Source organism: Seriola aureovittata, chromosome 6 (genome assembly GCF_021018895.1).
Source record: "Seriola aureovittata isolate HTS-2021-v1 ecotype China chromosome 6, ASM2101889v1, whole genome shotgun sequence".
NCBI classification, from domain to species: Eukaryota; Metazoa; Chordata; class Actinopteri; order Carangiformes; family Carangidae; genus Seriola; species Seriola aureovittata.
In genome coordinates, this window is record NC_079369.1 from 12,297,811 (window position 1) to 12,314,706 (window position 16,896).

Consider the following 16,896-nt stretch of genomic DNA (forward strand, 5'->3'; position numbering starts at 1 on the left):
TCTGCCTCTTGTCTCTTTTCTTATCTTTTACTTTTTAACTGCTTCAACCTACTCTGACCTGTTCTTTTTTCTCTTTAACCCGCCTAGTTTGAGTGGATGATTTCTGTCCTGCACAAGAAGCTTTGCTGTGAATCTTCCTATTTAGTGCGGGTTTGATGCACGTCTGTGAATATAGATTCACACAAATGCAAAGACCTATTTCTGTAGCACTTGATTGTTGTGGTTGATGGTGTGTTTCCTCTTGTGCACTGGGCCTTTACAAGGCTTCTTCAGGGTTCACCAAGTTAAGAGCTTTATAATTCCTCATAGATTGCAATTTAATGTCAGTTCAGAAAATATATGGGTTAATTCATTTTGAAACATTTAAGTTTTTGCTAAGATCTTCACTTGCCCACGATGACACAAAAAACTGTTTAACAATAGTGCCTACAAGAAAATATTTAAGACTTATAAAACTTAGACTTAAAACTTTAGTACCTTCTATGGTTTCTTTTGAAGAAACAATGTAACGTTTAAGCCATTTCAAGACCATAGTCATTTTCATTTTTGTTTCCTTTGTGGCTTCGTGGTTTTGATTGCTTCATATTTGTTGCTTAATGTTTCTGTTTTATTTTGCAGTGTACTTGAAGACTATAACCATGTTTACACCCAGTGTGGCTGGGCCCCCCCTCTTACCTCTACGAAGACGTGCAGCCTGGTGGTGAAGTGCCGTGCTGCAGGTCCTGATCAGATTTAGTTCTTGAGGTTGAGGAACTCGTCCAAAAGTACTGGCAGTGTTTAGGGATTTGATGGGTTATTTTTCCTCATTCCTGGTGGGCAGACTGAGTCTGACGCTGTTATGTTCAGTGTGCCAACCGTGAAAAATGAATCATCCTGAGAAGCCTGGAAATCTTGCTTCTTGGCAAAGAGGAAACGCCCACAAAAATCAAAGGAGAACGCAGCTAACTTTGTGTCAAATCACCATCCAACAAACCCTCATAATCCAACATAAAACACAACAGTCTTTTCCATCTTAGACAAAAAACACCTTGGAGCTTGGAAACAACAGTTGTCAAAACAATCTCACCACAAAGTGGATTAGTGGCAGTTCTGGGGCTTTCAGCTCTATCACGAGCTTCCTCAGCAGACTGAGTTTGCCTAACTAAATCTAAACACTAGAGTGGCACTCAGAGCGCACACGTCCTCCAAGGCCAAACAATCCTACACGTCTCTCAGATCTGGATAATCTGGATCAGCTTCAAATTGTACAAACTCAATAGATCTCAATGCATAACAAAATATTTTTTTCACATCAAGAGCCATACATTATTTCCAGACAAATTGGCAGAAATGTGAAAAAAAAAAAAAAGCACAATCATTCAATGTTAAGGAAAGAGATTTAAAAAAAAAAAAAAAATCCTGGATCTGCCTCAAGGGGAGCCACACCAAAATGTAATGGGTTCTTCCCTGGCCCATGGCCCATCCCTTCAGCAAGTTTCAGGAGTTTTGCGTAATCCTGCTGACAAAAAAACAAACATAACCTCCTTTGTACCCGTAATAATCACAGTCTCAGCTTTTATCACCAGCATGGTTGAAAAGTCCTTAAAGTGCTCAGAAAAAAAGAAATCTGAACATCTACACTTCTTAACAACTCCACCAAACTTGGTGGAGGGATGGAGCATGGGCCAGGGAGGGCCCCATTACATTGTGGGGCAGATCCGGATCATTTACTATGAATTAGTTTTTTCTCTGAAGTCTGGTGTATGTTGTTTCACACTGGCCGTAGCGGAGGACTGTGCTCTACTGAGCACATTTTTATAGTTTTGCATGCAGCCACTTCACTGACTGTTTTGGTATCAACATACTGCAAAACCAATGTATCAATTGAGTTGCACCCAGTCAGTATGTTGAACTTCTCTCAAGCCAAAAAACAAACAACCTGTCAGTCAACATCTAAGAAGGTCACAACTAGGTTGTTTATTTTATGATAACTGATACAGGATAAATGTTATACATTCTATTTTAACACTGATATTTTGCTTTTATTTTCAATGTCAGTATGCAAAAAAAGACAATGCAAAGTAAACATTTGGTGAAATCATGAATATGATACATAATTTGACTGCTTCATCAATATTAAACCAATTAATTTTAAGGACTCTGTTGCCCTGGTGATAATTTGTTTCGCTACAACACAAAAAAGGGAAAGAAAATACAAAAAACAAACTGCAAACATCAAGAGTTGGCTGACAGCAAACACTGTAAAGAACCACATGATCTTTAGATGTATCAATCAACTCATGTAGATGCATATATATAAAAAAAAAAAAAAAAAAAAAAAAAAAACAGGATCCCTGTTGTATATATGCACATACAGTAATGATGCAATTACTAGAGTTGTAGAGCCTGTACTGGACATACAAACAGACAAAATGAAGAGCAGGATACACATACATACACACGTTTACCATTATCTCTCCATATAAACACGCATGAACCAACCAACCAACCAACAAGCAGAAGGCTCTCTGGCTTTAGAAGCTAAAAACTACACTTGACTTAAAAAAGAAAAGGAAAAACAGACATTCACATTTCTGAAACAAATTTAATGATCTCATAACTTCTTGCCTGATCAACTGTCTCTGTCCACGAGTCTTATCAACTGTTAGTGCCACCAGAGAAGCTAGAATGATGAGGATGATGATCTCCATTTGTGCCGTTGTGTCCAACTCGTCCCATCACTCAGGGCCGAGTTCACTCTCACTGATCACTGCACTGTCTGTGTTGGTCCTTTGCTCCACATCATCACTCCTCTCACTGTGCACTCATTCACTGACTTGCTGTGTTTTTCTGCTAGTTTCTTCATCCATGAGTGAAAGTGAGTGAGTGAACATGTTGTGGAGGAAGGTGGAGAAGTGTGACTGCAGCTGTTTATGTCTGTGTTTAGTGTATGAATGTCCTGTAAGTCCATGCATTTACCTGTGTGTTCGCATACTGCACGTCCATCTCTATGCAGGCCTCTACGGTGAGGCCGGGGCTTTGCTACCGCTGTAATGAACTTGGTATCTGTTGACCGTTTGCCCTTTCACCTCGGTCGACAGGCAGGTAGTCTTGCAGGGGATCATGTCCTCCTCCTCCTCGCCCATTAGCCAGTTCTGCACAGAGCGTTCAGCCGAGGACGTAACGTGATTGGCCAGCCAGCCCTGGTGCCACTTGTCAAAGCGTTCGTGCTGGCTCGCTGCCACTCTGTGCTGCGACTGTGGAGGAAGAGAAAACACAAAGCAGGATTTACCCAAGAGAGAATGTACAAGCAGGGTTAGATTTTCCAGATGTCACCCAGATTCCCCAGAACACCTTTGACTCATCACAACATAAACTCGTGTGAAATTAAATGCAGATTGCACCCTACCTTCCTGGCCTTGACCAGCGCTCCTCGGCGGTACATGTAATCCTCAGAGTTCATGACAAACACCATCTTGTGAGTGTTGAGTTTAAAGCGACAGTCCAAACTCCCGGCGTTTTCCACGCCCAGCTGGCGGTGCCACTCTCTCCTGCAGCGCATTGCCTCCACCTGCCGCACCTGCCAGCGACGGAAACGCCGCAGGTTCCTACAAGAACAGACACATTTGAGAAATTCATCACATCTTAAAAAGGTTCATTCAAATCACACTATCTGTCCGACAAAATCTGAGAGCAACTGAATGACATATGAAATAGACCCTGTTAAACTTTACGAATGTTATCTGAGATGACAGGAGCTCTAACGGCAATATGACACTGAAGTCAGATATGTGTGGGAACAGGTGATGGCCCACTTCCTCCGTTGTGCAAATTCCACCTAAAGCAGATGTTTTGCAGCAAATGAATGTACACTGAAAGTATATTAGATAAAAAAGAAAGTTTGAATTCCTGCAGACTTTGATCACTAAGTTTTATTGAAAACGCAATGTTTTGTATGACCAAAATATTTTGTTTCTAACAAAACTTCCTGCTGACAGCGTGCAGAAATTCTAACTTTCTTCTGTTGTTGTAGTAGTGTAGTGCAATATACTAAAAAGTGTAGGAAAACATGTAGGAAAGAGAAAAGAAGCCCCATCAGATCTGTTCCAAGTGCATGGATAGTTTGGTCCTAACCACTTAAAAGGAGAAGTGGTTTGGTCTAAATGTCTTTAAATCAGATATGTAGAGACAGTAATGTCAAACCTGGGCAGAAATACGGGTTTGAAGAAGTAGCCCTCTGCTTGTGAGCACAGACTGGACTCTGTTCCTACAAACTGCTCCATGTAGCTCGACAGGCACTGAGGGAGAAAGAGGGCGAGTTCCATCAAGTTTAATAAATTCAGTTTAATAACTTCAATCAGAAAAGCAAGCATTTACACAGTTTTAAAGTTGTGTTTACCTGTACATCTAATGGGTCATCAGCCTGGGCCTCCTCAGTGTCCAGCAGCTCAATGGTCATCGTCACATGGCCCTTGTTTTGGATAAACATCACCTGATGACACAAGATGCAGAGAAACATAAGTAAAACAACCCAAATCAACTACAGTGGAATATAAAAGTTGTTTAAATCTATAAACACAGCTTTGGTACAAGAGAAAGATGCAGACAGTTATAACAGCTGATCCAATGATACATTTAAGTACATTTTTTAAAAAACCTGTTCCGTTGCTGTAGTACAACTGGCTGCTTATAACTAGTGTCACCTCTATGTCCAAATGAATACAGATTAAGCCCTATGTATAACATTGGAGGTGAAATTGTGACTAACTAAGCAATAGAACTGAACATCTTCTGAAAAATGAAGAGAATTAACTCTGAAGTAAAAAGATTGAAAATGATTCACATTCAGCAGCTCTCTTTTTCTACAATCATGATCATTATTCCTTAAACCCTCCATTACAAACACAGTTATTAGTGATGTACTTTGCTTTTCTGGGTGTATTTAGTGTTCTGAGAAATAGAAAACTATCCTCTAAAATGACACATGTACACAGCATATTTCTACTGCAGAGAAAATGGAGGTTGATAATAGAAAATTATTCGACTACTTCAAATAGCAGCAAAATGTCACAGCCAAATATATAACCCAGTACAACATTCATCAGGACATTGTGCTCACCTTGAAGCAGTTCTCCTCAGCCATGACTCTCTCAGCTTTCCACTGGTAGCTCGTCTCCCAAGCGGCTCTGACACACTGTGAGGACAGGTTCCCCCCAGCTGCCCCCCGCTTCCTCTCAGCCAGGTAAAGATCAACTACCTGCAGGCACACCTCGTCACTCACTAGGTGCTGCAACTGAACAATAAGAAGGTGGAGAGTTAGAAACAGACACAAGGGAAATGTGGAAGAGGACAACCTTGAGAAAAAAAAAGAAAAAAAGGTGAAAGTGAAATTTTGCTTACCTGCCGAATAATATTATGGATGACCTTGTCAATGGTAAAGCCGATGTAGGCATGGATGGTGAACATCTCTCTCAGTGTGTCTTCATACTGTGTGGAGTCCAGGTTGCCATCCAGCAGACTGCGCACCATGTCCAGGAAGGCTGGGTAATACTCCTCTAATTCCACCTCACCTGTGGAAACAAAGGGATGTCACTTCTGTTACAACAGCACATAATTACAATGTATTTAATGCAGCTATCGAGTGAGCAGTGTCAGCGTGGGTCTGTTGCCACAGCGAGGAGAGGTTTTGGACACTGTGTGCTCATCTTTACCATGAGTACAATACTGAAGTTCAAATGCAGTTTTCAGCCGAAAGCAGTGATTTTAATTGGGCAGTGTGGATATCAATAGTCAAAACTGATGCCGGATTTCTGCCGTAGTGCTACAAAGATTAGCCAATTAATCCATTAAAAGAAAATCAATCTGCAACTATTCTGATTATTGATTAAATGTTCAAGTCATTTTTCAAGCAAAAATACCAACATTTCATGGCCTTATATTATAGCAAATTAATTATTGTTGTGTTTTGGATTGTTGGTCGGACTAAACACACCTTATACCTGGTAATGATGTCACCTTGTACTCAATGATATGTCAGTTTTCATCATTTTCTGATGTTTAATTGATTAACTGAGAAGATTACTTGATGATTTTTGTCTTATTTGCAATAATTATATTGTTGTATTTTAATGTTTCTATTTTTTCGTTTTTAAATAGTACATAATTATATTATTGTATTTTATATTTCAGGTAAAAGTTGCTGTCACTAAGCAGCAGTTCAATGTTTTATTTGTCACATGCAGGTAGTGTACAGTAAGCAAAGCAGTGATATGAGGGTTGCACCAGCAGGGCAGACTGTAAAACTGGAAAAAAAAAAAAAAGATTTATTTTTCTCGATATTATGAAAAATATTTTTGAATGTCGCAATTCGATATTATTGAATACTGAACCAAGCCTACTTAGAACACCAAAAACAGATATTGTGCTACCCTCTGCTGTTTCAAATGTTGACGAGGCAAAGAAAAAGAAAAGCATCAGCCTTTCTACAGATCTGGAATAATTTTCAAACGAGTCTCTTTATCCCTTTATCATATAGTACCATGTGCTACGACTGTGTCCTGGAATAATTTAGGTGAAGTGATATCATCAACAGTTTTATTTGAATGTGCCTTATGAATCAGTGCTCATTAATTACATTAATGAATTATCTCCCTGATGAGGTAAAATGTATATTAAAGCTCTTAATCATAGGCCAAGGATCTGAAATAAAATAGCCTTCTCCTCTGAGCTTATTTGTCCTGTTGAGTCACATATGACAGCTGTTTGACCCAACTCAACTTCAAGACATTAACCATTTCAACAATTTGTATGACCAACCAGTGGCTGAACTTACTGGGCTGTTTGAGGCGGAGCTCCATGGCGAGATCACATGCTTTTTCCCTCCGTCCCTCGGCCATCAGCAGCCTCTCTCTGCTCTGCTCAGCTCGGTGCTCCAGCAGCTGCCGTTCTGCCTGTCGGTAAACCCTCAGCAGCCGCGAACACAGAGTCTGGTGCAGCCGCAAGAAGAAATACCAGTTGTTGTTGACGAAGAAAAGGTTGTAGACACCGTCCAGCTCCTTCTGGTGCTCTGCTTCAGGGTCACGCAGGTCCACCTTCTCCCCGGCTGCACCTGAACTCGTCTCCATAGGTGTAGATCCAGGGGTGGATGTGGTGGTTCCTGCAGGCTGACTCATGCTACTAGAGGTGGTGGAGGCCTCTGTGTCTGCAGGTTGGGATGGGCTGCAGCGCCTTCGCCTGGACTCACCGTTGAGCTGCTGCTGGGGTTGGGTCTGGGTCTGGGTCTGGGACTGGGCAGGTTGGGGTTGAGACTGACTACCTGTAGCTGCCGCTGCTCCTGATGCATTATTAGAATTACCATTTCCTCCCCCTGCTGCTGGTGCTGGTCCACCTCCTCCTCCTCTCTCTCCTCCCTCCTCAGGCTCAGCCTCCTCATCTGTCCAGTCTTCAGTATCACTGAGCTCACCGCGGCGGGAGAAGAACAGGTCAGGGACAAAGTGCTGGATGATGCGCTTGATGTGGTCCTTGTCGTCTTTGTGGATGGTGGGCTGACGTTTGACGTGGTAGATGATGAGCGAGGCAGCGTCCTCCAGGATCTGTTTGTCCTCGTACGTGAACACCATGTGAGGCTCGCTGGATGAGGCTGAACCAGAGCCGTTACGGCCCTGCTGGCCAACTCCACCTTCTTCTGTACTCTGCTCCTGACGCTGAGATAAACAGAAAAACATAGTTAAATGGGGTAAAATTCAGGAAGATATACTCCGACAGGCGGAGTTGGAAATTGAAAATCGTTGATTTTAATGAACCATTTTAATCGTGTTATTGACCTCAGGGAAATTAATCTCCTATCAACAGATATGACATTTTCCTCTAACAGCAGCACTACACAAAAGGATGAAAAAAAAATATCATTAAAATTATAATCATTAAAATATAGTGAATGTCTTATTTGTCCAACCTCTGGTGTGGCTTTACAAGCTAGCCCAAAAATTATACAGTAATGTCATGACACTGCACACTTAATTATCTTTTCATGTTATGATGTCCTCGTGTTAAGCTTGCAGATACGACGAGAGGCTTTACCTCATCATAGACGCTCTCAATCTCATTGAGAAGACTCTTTGAGCGCAGGGCCTTCATGTCATTCTGTTTGAAGTTGACTCCTTGGTGGTCGAGGGATTTCAGGTAGGCCTTCTCGTACTGCTCCCTCCATATCTTATTGAAACCCTGCTGGGCCTCTCTCCACTCCTCCTCCTTGGCTTTCAACCTGTAGAGAATGACACAACTTTCATGTAGCTACTTCAGAAAACACAGGCATGTTCATGAATTTGTAATGTTAACACATGTGCCAGAGCACTTGCTTGTCCAAATGTACAAAAGTTTCATTCTAAAGAACAAAGTATCAATGTAAGGAAACAAGTTTTACAGAATTCATTCTTTACGTAGAAGCCTGCCATGTTTAAAACACAGATTTCCAATTGCCTACGTGGAGTACACTGAGCACACAGACCCTTTTTAAGAGCTTTTGCTGGTATGGTTGACCCTTGTTAGCAGGGCGCACAACGATCCCTGCCTGTTGATACAAGGATCCTATTTATGCTATTGTAAAAACCAACATTTCCATCATATTGTCACTTGATTATACCTCCCTGCTAGTAGTGAAAATGTCTAAATGCAATGTGCACAAGCACAACAGTTCAATATGTGCTTAAAGTGTCCAGACAACATGTCCTATATGAAGAAGCTGGTGACATCTGAGATAGTAAGATCATAAACAGAGGAATTCAGCCTTTACATTTCTTTCAGTTAATGTTTAACCAGTGAGGAAATCTTAAAAAATGCCAACACCAAAGAGAAAAAAACAGTCCTGACCTCTTCAGCACCACAGGCACAGCGGTGGCGGGACTCCTCTTCAGTCCCTCAATGATCTCAGGGGCTTTGTCGCCATAGATACGATACACAGCACGACGCTGGATGACCTCAGAGGTGCCGCCCAGGCAGTCATCTAATCTGAATCGGTCTTGGTCCTCTGGTGAAAGGCGGGACAATTTCTTCTGGACGCTCTCTAACACCCTGATGGTGGCCAAGTTTGTCTCCAGAACCACGTCCAACTAAAAGCGGAGAATTACAGACGCAGATCTTTGAAAAAGACAGTATGTACTGTATTTGTTCTTTTAAAAGAGCAGGGTCACAAAAAGATAAAAAACATATTGAGTAATTTGTGATGTTTATACAAACCTCTCTGCTTTACAAGACACATACACAGATTCCCTGTTAGGATGTTCGTACCTCAAATCTTTCATCCTCACAGCGATGCAGCTGCTCCTCATAAGGAGTCTTCTTCGAGCTGACGAAGGTGGAGTCCTCTGACCAGGAGGGGAATGACACCCAGGTGTCATTCAACACCTACATACATACAGACACAAATCTCATTGATTAATCAATATCAACTGTATGGCCCTTTCCAAAGGGTAATATTTGACAGTCCATTCTATCATTTACTATATTAACACTAAATAAAGATAACCCGTGGAGTTTTTGACCACTAGTAGTGCTATAGAGAAATGTTTTTATGACTGGGTCCCTGTTTTGTTAGTACATGTGCACATTCATGAGTGCGCACAAACACAAGCATGCGGCTGACTTTTGATTTCACTGTATTTCACTGAGCTACAGGTGGTGATAATGTGCTGGAAAATGCAGCAATACACAAACAAGTGGCAGTGAAAACAAAAACATGGATGTCAACAATTGATGTTTCAAACTTTCATGTTTGTTTGACCTGGAGGATACACACAGTGTGTTTTGCTGAGAATCATTGAATGTAAACAGAAACTCTGTTTACAAGAAAACTCCACAGGGCACCTTTAAGCAATGCACTGATCTAGTGATTACTCTTAGTAAAACGTAAGTGGATGTACCTCCTTGCATAGGGCAGTGCGCCCGCTGCATTTAGGTTGCTGGTAGGTCTTGGGCAGTGCTCTGTAGCTGGACCCCAGGCGCTTGCAGGAGGCATAATCCACCTCCCTGCCCCCTCCCCCCTCCATGTAGCGATCCGACAGCCCTGACACAGCATGAGAGAGCTCTTTGTCCCCCAGAAATGACTTGAACTGTGTGTACAGTTCGGGAAACTTCCTGGAAGGAGATGGATGAAATCATGAATGACAGATAAATCAGGAAAAGAACAGCTGACCAAAGAGCAAGTGATTCTCACAATATGATTCCACCAATCTAAATGCGATGAGGTTTAAAATCTGTGTCGTATCAATACTATTGGAATCTAACATTACAAATTCTTAAATAGAACTGAAAGTCTTTTTTTAAATCAGCATTTTGTGCAGTAATACCATAAAGCCTCTTCTACAAGACCAGCATCATTTATCCAGCATCATCTTTCCATCCACTCACCCCAGGAAAGGAGTGACTAACTGTAGCAGCTCTGCTCCCGAAACAACTTCCTGGTTAAACAAGGCGATGCAGCGCAGGAAGTTCTCATACACTTCCTGGCTTTTAAACAGTCGACGAACCTGAATGATGGGTGGGTTGATAAGGAAATTAGACCAATCACATTATAAAACTTTTAAAAAATATGTAAAGACAGCAATAGAGGAAAGAGGAGAAAAAAAGGGAAGTACACTGGCAGCTGGTCAACAGAACAGTATGAACCAAGGAAAAAGGAAATCCAACATTGCTGCAGAGGAAAATGATGCCTCACCTTATCAAAGAAGGAGAATTCCCTTAAAACTCCATGTTTGCCAACTGAAGCAAAAGACTGATCTTTGGTACAGGAATACTTCATTTTTTTCTAAATAACAAAAAGACAACAGTACTTAATTATCTTTACAATTAAGCATCTGTTATCAAAGTTACTGTAGTTGGAGCTTTTGGGATGAAAGAAAGTGCTGTTGAACCTTTTGGAGATAAAGGACATGTATATGTGCACTGGTGCATAGCCTGAAGCAGGTATTCTATACACAGAATTTACCTTCAGCAGTGGGGACATGTGCTGCAGTAAAATGGGTCTGGGCCTCTTTTTGTTCTGCTTGGTTATCGTGTCGTCTTCCTCCGGCCTTTTCAGCTGCTCTTTCCCCCCTGTCAGTGAGCTCCCTGTGAACTACAGGAGAGGAAGCACACAGAAGTTGGGAAAGCTGATAAAACTATACTTCTCTAGACAAGGGCTGCAACTAACAATGATTTTCATTATTTTCCAAATTAATCATTTGATATATAAAGTGTCAGAAAACAGTAAAAATGCTTAAGGTTTTCCATTCAGCCGTTCACATTCTAGAAATCTTCATTTTACTTTCATCGATGAATAAAAATAACACATATTCACATTTGAGAAGCAAAAACCATTTACTTACTGACACTTTTGTTGAAAAATGTCTTAAACGATTAATCAATATCAAGATAGTTAACAATTAATAATGATAAATTGATTAATAATTTTGGTTCTTTTTGGACTGATCTGTAATGCTTTGTCAACTTCTGAGGGAAAAACACTTGTTTTGCACTCCATCTACAATTAAACATGAATATTATCGGCATGACATTTCAGAGCAGTAGCACAGAAATACAAAATGTCATTAGCAATTGTGACGCAAAAAAACAGAAAGGGATAAAAGTACAAACAGTACCAAGAGTGACCGCTAAATGTTTATGCCCCAACCTTTTTTATTTGTCATCTGTTTTGAAAGTGGAACATTATCTATCTCTGTCAACTGTTGCTTGACTGACCAGTGATCTCTTGGCATCAGGCAGGAACTGTCCAAACTCAGCCAGCAGGTCTTCTTGCCCCTTAAAGAGACTGGCAACTTTAGAAAACACCTCATCTTCTGTCATCCCACTGCTGCCCCGGCTGCCTCGACTCTCCTTCACCTCCAGCTGCTCCTTCTACAGGGTAGTAGGTAAGAAGCAGTGATCAGAGGTGAGGAACCAAACTTAATGCAAAGCCAGAGAGCCAAGGTGAAATTCTTTGGCCTGGCTACACATGGTCAATATTAGTGCAAGAAACACAATCATCGTCAATGTCCTCCAAGAACAGATTGCTGTGGAAATTTGACACTGGACAAAAGTACTTAAATTATGACTCTAATTACTTGGCTAATTCTTATTCAAAACACCATAAAGTAATTCAGAAGGGACTCATCTTTGCTAAAACTTTACAACAGTCAAAATATTTGAGGTGGAATACGAAAAACTACAACTCAGTAACTAAATCTTACTAAATCCTTCATATTATATTTTATTATGTTGTTATAATACATAACTAAAAGTAACTTAAGTCACCACATTTTATTTCCACAGTACCTGATATGTATGAAGAATCTCTAGGAAGGCTCTGTAGATCTCCGGGTGATCCAGAAAGCGGTTTTTGATCTTGTTTACGTAGCTGATGGCACTGTCAAACTCTACTGGGCTTGTCTCTGAGGCAGGTGGGGATACAGACGAGGTGGTGGCCTGATTCTGACTCTCTCTGCTAGTTAGGGGAAGAGAAAGTCTGCTGGGAGGCTCTGGAGGTCCTGCTGAGGTTGAAGAAGGTAGGGACTCTGATGAGGCAGCCTTGGCTTCACTGGTCTGGGCAGGTCCAGCTTCAATGTGGGCGGCAGAGGCACTACCTGAGGTTGCAGGCACTGCAGAAGTTGTGAGACTCTTCCCCTGCTGGCCCGGGGATACCTGCACAGATGAAAAACCGTAAGAAGATGACGAGGTAGATGACGAGAGGTGCATTAAGCATTAATTGTAGCAAATTCTTGTTTACTTCAGTTACAATTTTGAAATGAAAATTTGCTTGTTAACGCAAACGCAGGTGGTGGTTAAAATTTGGTGGTCAGCAATGTTAATGCACTACTACAATACACTACTGGTTTAACACTCTTGTTCACACACTCATTACTCCCTACATAATAATAAGACTAAAATAATTTTTGCATCCCTCTTAAAACCTTACAATTATACTCAAATTCTTTAAGGTGAAGCAGGATGAAAATTAAGAAAAACTCCATCTCTCCTTAACCAAAAAACCTCATGAATTTCATATTTTTCATATCTATAAAATGGTAAGCATTGCTTTACATTTTTAGGAAACTATACACTGCATAAATTAGACACTCAGGATTCAGACATTCATATAAAATGGCCCACGATAAATATAGTGCACTTAATAGTAAATAGAGAGTGATTATGGACGCAGCATCTCCATTACATTTCCTATTAAGAAGCCTCAAGCTGTAAAAAAAATATTATTTTGCACCATTTTGTGTTTACTTCACTTCAGTAATATTAGACTTATACTGAGTGAGATGTGTACATCCAAGAAGCCACTTTTAATGACCACACTATTATGTCAAAAAAAATTTTTTTTAAATCATTGTGACACTCAGAGATGCAGCTACTTTGATACTAACTCCTACATCTGAACTATATTCAGTGACAAATTCTAAAATCAATGTTGCTGTCAAAAACATTTTCGATGCAACAACTTCCACTTCTGCTCCGGCTGCCCAATCAAATTCCTTAGTCAAGCCATCCGCTTCTCAAATAAGAATGTCAATGACATTTTCTCTCCTAGAAGAAAATGTCACTGGCATTTGGTTCTTGGTTATTTGTTGTTTGCTAATGCTTGAAATAAAACCATGGATTTATATTGCATATAAAAACTGACAGAACTGAAACTAGCCTGTGCATTCCTTCCCACTTACTCTCAGCTAAAGGGCGCAAAATTTTGCTTAACGCATAAACAAAATATAAAATCATACCTAGTGTGAACGGAATTGAAACTGGATCTCCACTGAAGCAAACTGCATCTAATCAGTTTTGAAGAGCAGTGCATCAAATTGTTTTCAAACTTTTCGTTGCAATCATTTTTGTATTGGATTCTAGACAAGGTATATTTGTATCAAACTGTCCAAGACAGATAACAATTCAGTCTGGCATATTTCAAATTTTTTCAAACCTTCGGATCTTCACTAAAATTCTATTTAAAGGTTGGAATGCGTTTGTTTCTTCAAATCAAATACAGGAAAATGAGGCACTCCAATGGTAAAAGAGCAAAAGAATCTCCTCTATTTCTGTGACTATTATTTAAAATTAATAAACTGACAAATTAGCTGCCTTGTTTTCATATGAAGCTTTATTTGGAGTAATATTTTCAGACAGAGTACTGAACTGTTCTTCTGGGTGCAGAAGAAGTGCACCTGTTTCCTCTTAAGAATTTAAAGTTCTGTGGACTTAAATATAGAGTTATTTTCAGCACGCCATAAGTTTGTAGTGATGGACCTGCTGAAAGTTTCAAGTGTGGTCATTAATAAAGCACTAGTTTTGAGGATTTATTAACTTCAACTGTGAAAAGACTGTCTTACCTGTGTAGAGAACGGCGATTGGAGGAAAGCCATTCCATTCTTGGGGACCTCTATCCGATATCCCGGTGGGAGAAAGGCATTGAAGCCTAAGACTAAGTCTGGGTGTCCATGGAAGAGCTGTGACACGCGGTTTATCACCCCTGGTGTGTCGATGCTATTCAGGAGAACAGATAGAAGTCAACAGTGAACTACTAATCGAAGACAGTCTTACAGCTTAGTTTAAAAAGCAGTAACGCAGTCGAATTACTCATTATAACTTCTGTCATCCCACTATTAAAATTCATTTCAAGATAATATGAACTATTGCATAATTACAGTAGGAAGCCATCTGCAGATTCTTACTTATTGATAAAAGCTCTAAAATGTGTGGTTAATCCCTGGGTAGTGATGTTTTGCAACCTAATCAAATTCCACACACAAGCTCCACCATCACTATCTCAAGAGTATGTATGAGGAACCATCTCATTAAAAATGTATAACTAAAACTCGATAAGTTCTGGTACTCTTGAGACTGATAGTGGGTAAGTAGCATCTGGTTCTGTGCATCTCTGTATTACACTTGTATATTCTTTGTTTGCATAAATTGGCATAAATACCTCTGCGATTTGAACTCTTTCATGATGTCGAGAAACTTGTTGTATATGCCAGGATCATTTGCAAAACGAATTTTGACTTGGTCCAGATATGACAAGGCATCTTCAACCTAAAACACAAAGGAAAAAACAAAAGATCATTAATGCAGCACAAAGCATAATCAGCCTCATCTGGAGCTGTGGAGAAGCTTTTTGACAAACATCCTGCTGTGCTGTTGATGAAGCAGGATCTCACAGAGATAGAGCTCTCAGATAGTTTAACGTGTATAGCAGGACAATGGTTTGTCCATACATCAATGCTGCATTGTGTCTCACTAATAATAGTATATATCGGCAGATGCTGCCATCAAATTTCAAGAGGTGCCACTATACAAACAGAAATATTTGAATTTCCTAAGTGGGCATTTTCTAACATGAAGTTATATAAATAGGCAATGTTTGCTTTCTTCATTGTCAACTGAAGTGCTGTATCAACAAATGCACTAGTTAGCTGTACAAGCTGTACAAGTATCGCTATATAAATAAATAAAACGGGTGAATACAAGAAACGCCAAGCTGCTTTGGTTCACTGGATCTTTCTTTAATCACAACATCCTAGCTAGGTTAGGTTACGATAAACGACGTGTTCACACAAAGCATTGTCAGAAATTGTCCACATCTAAAGAGGGTTGTTGTAGCTAACGTTAGCCAACAGCCAGTCAACTGACGATAATAACTCCACTAACACTTACAACACCTACCCACATACAAATTTATACAATAGGTTTAGTCACAGCTGGTCTCTGGCCAACAGTGTCGTGTTGGCAAAAACAGTATAATAATATTCAAACACTGCGATAACAAAGAAATGTGTAATGAAGCTGCTAATGAACTGAAATAGCCGTTCTTGGCTAGCCTGGCTGACGTCCTCCACTTTGTTCAGGGTGGCTGAAAAAACGAACAAGGAGGAACTTCCCACAACCGAGGTTTGAGTTAACGTTTGCTTACAGTGGCTGTTATTGACATCGTAAATAAGAAACTACCACTAACTGTGCCGCTCGACTGTCACTCAGACATTCATTAATGAAACACAGCTTCCACATCTAACCTTAAATGTCAATGTTCGGCTGTTTAGCAATGAATTACTTTTAACAGGCCAGCGAGCTAACTGTCGTTAGCCAGCCGTTCCTTTCACTACTCTCGACGTTAGGGGAGAAAGAGAAAAGCCTCAAATCCAATGCAATGATCCGACGAACAAAATGGTTCTGACTCTGAGGGACTTTTCCCTTGTCGTGTCCGTTGTCTTCTTACCTTCAGCTTCTGGAAGTGCTGCTGCTGCACTTGCTTTTGTGTTATAACGTAAGGCTTGTCTTGAATTTGGTTTATTTGCTTCGCGGTGCTGTGCGCCTGAATCTTCGCCATTATCCCGGCGACAGGAGGCTTGAGAGCCGCTACCACAACTTGAGAGGGAAGCTTCGGTGTTACCTCCAGTTGTTGGCTAGCCGACAAACCTTCCTCTCGGTCGGGAAGCCAGCCTGCCAGCGAGCAACCCTACTTTGCCTAGCTGGACAGTCTCGGCTCAGCGCAGAAAAGGACGGAGTGGAGGGTGATGACAGACAAGCTGCTACTCGCTGCGACTTTGATTCAACATCACCATCGAATTAAACAAGCTAAGGCAAGAAGCGTCGGGAAATAAGCAAAGGGACAATGGTGGCCGTTTATCGTATTTAAAATAACTATTGCCTGTCTCTTTAAATTCGGCGGCAGCGGTCTGTCTTGGCGTCCGGAAGCCAGAGTAGGAGTGAAAAATTGAAAAAAAGGAGTGAAAAATTGAACTGCGCAGCCGCAACGATGGGAGGAGCTGAGTTCACAAGAATCAGATTGCTCCACTCCCCCTTCACTGCTACAAAGGAACAACGTTACTCCATGCAAACCGATAGCCACATACTTCACACTGTACCCGCAACTACAACATCAACGGTGGATTG

General features: G+C 40.8%; 1 protein-coding gene across 1 annotated transcript; it reads right to left on the minus strand.

Annotated features, from left to right (window-relative positions):
- Window positions 1-1,931: 1,931 nt before the first annotated feature.
- Window positions 1,932-16,818, minus strand: sin3b (SIN3 transcription regulator family member B). The gene is made up of 19 exons (XM_056378861.1): window positions 16,220-16,818; window positions 14,933-15,039; window positions 14,337-14,490; window positions 12,286-12,651; window positions 11,713-11,868; window positions 10,961-11,089; window positions 10,691-10,780; window positions 10,384-10,502; window positions 9,897-10,110; window positions 9,265-9,381; window positions 8,848-9,086; window positions 8,059-8,242; window positions 6,812-7,682; window positions 5,380-5,549; window positions 5,099-5,272; window positions 4,379-4,471; window positions 4,183-4,277; window positions 3,389-3,587; window positions 1,932-3,236 (listed from the first exon to the last, which is right to left on the minus strand). Exons 1-19 carry the CDS (start codon window positions 16,328-16,330, stop codon window positions 3,000-3,002), a joined length of 3,825 nt encoding a protein of 1,274 aa, XP_056234836.1. The 5' UTR covers window positions 16,331-16,818; the 3' UTR covers window positions 1,932-2,999.
- Between the last annotated feature and the right edge of the window lie 78 nt (window positions 16,819-16,896).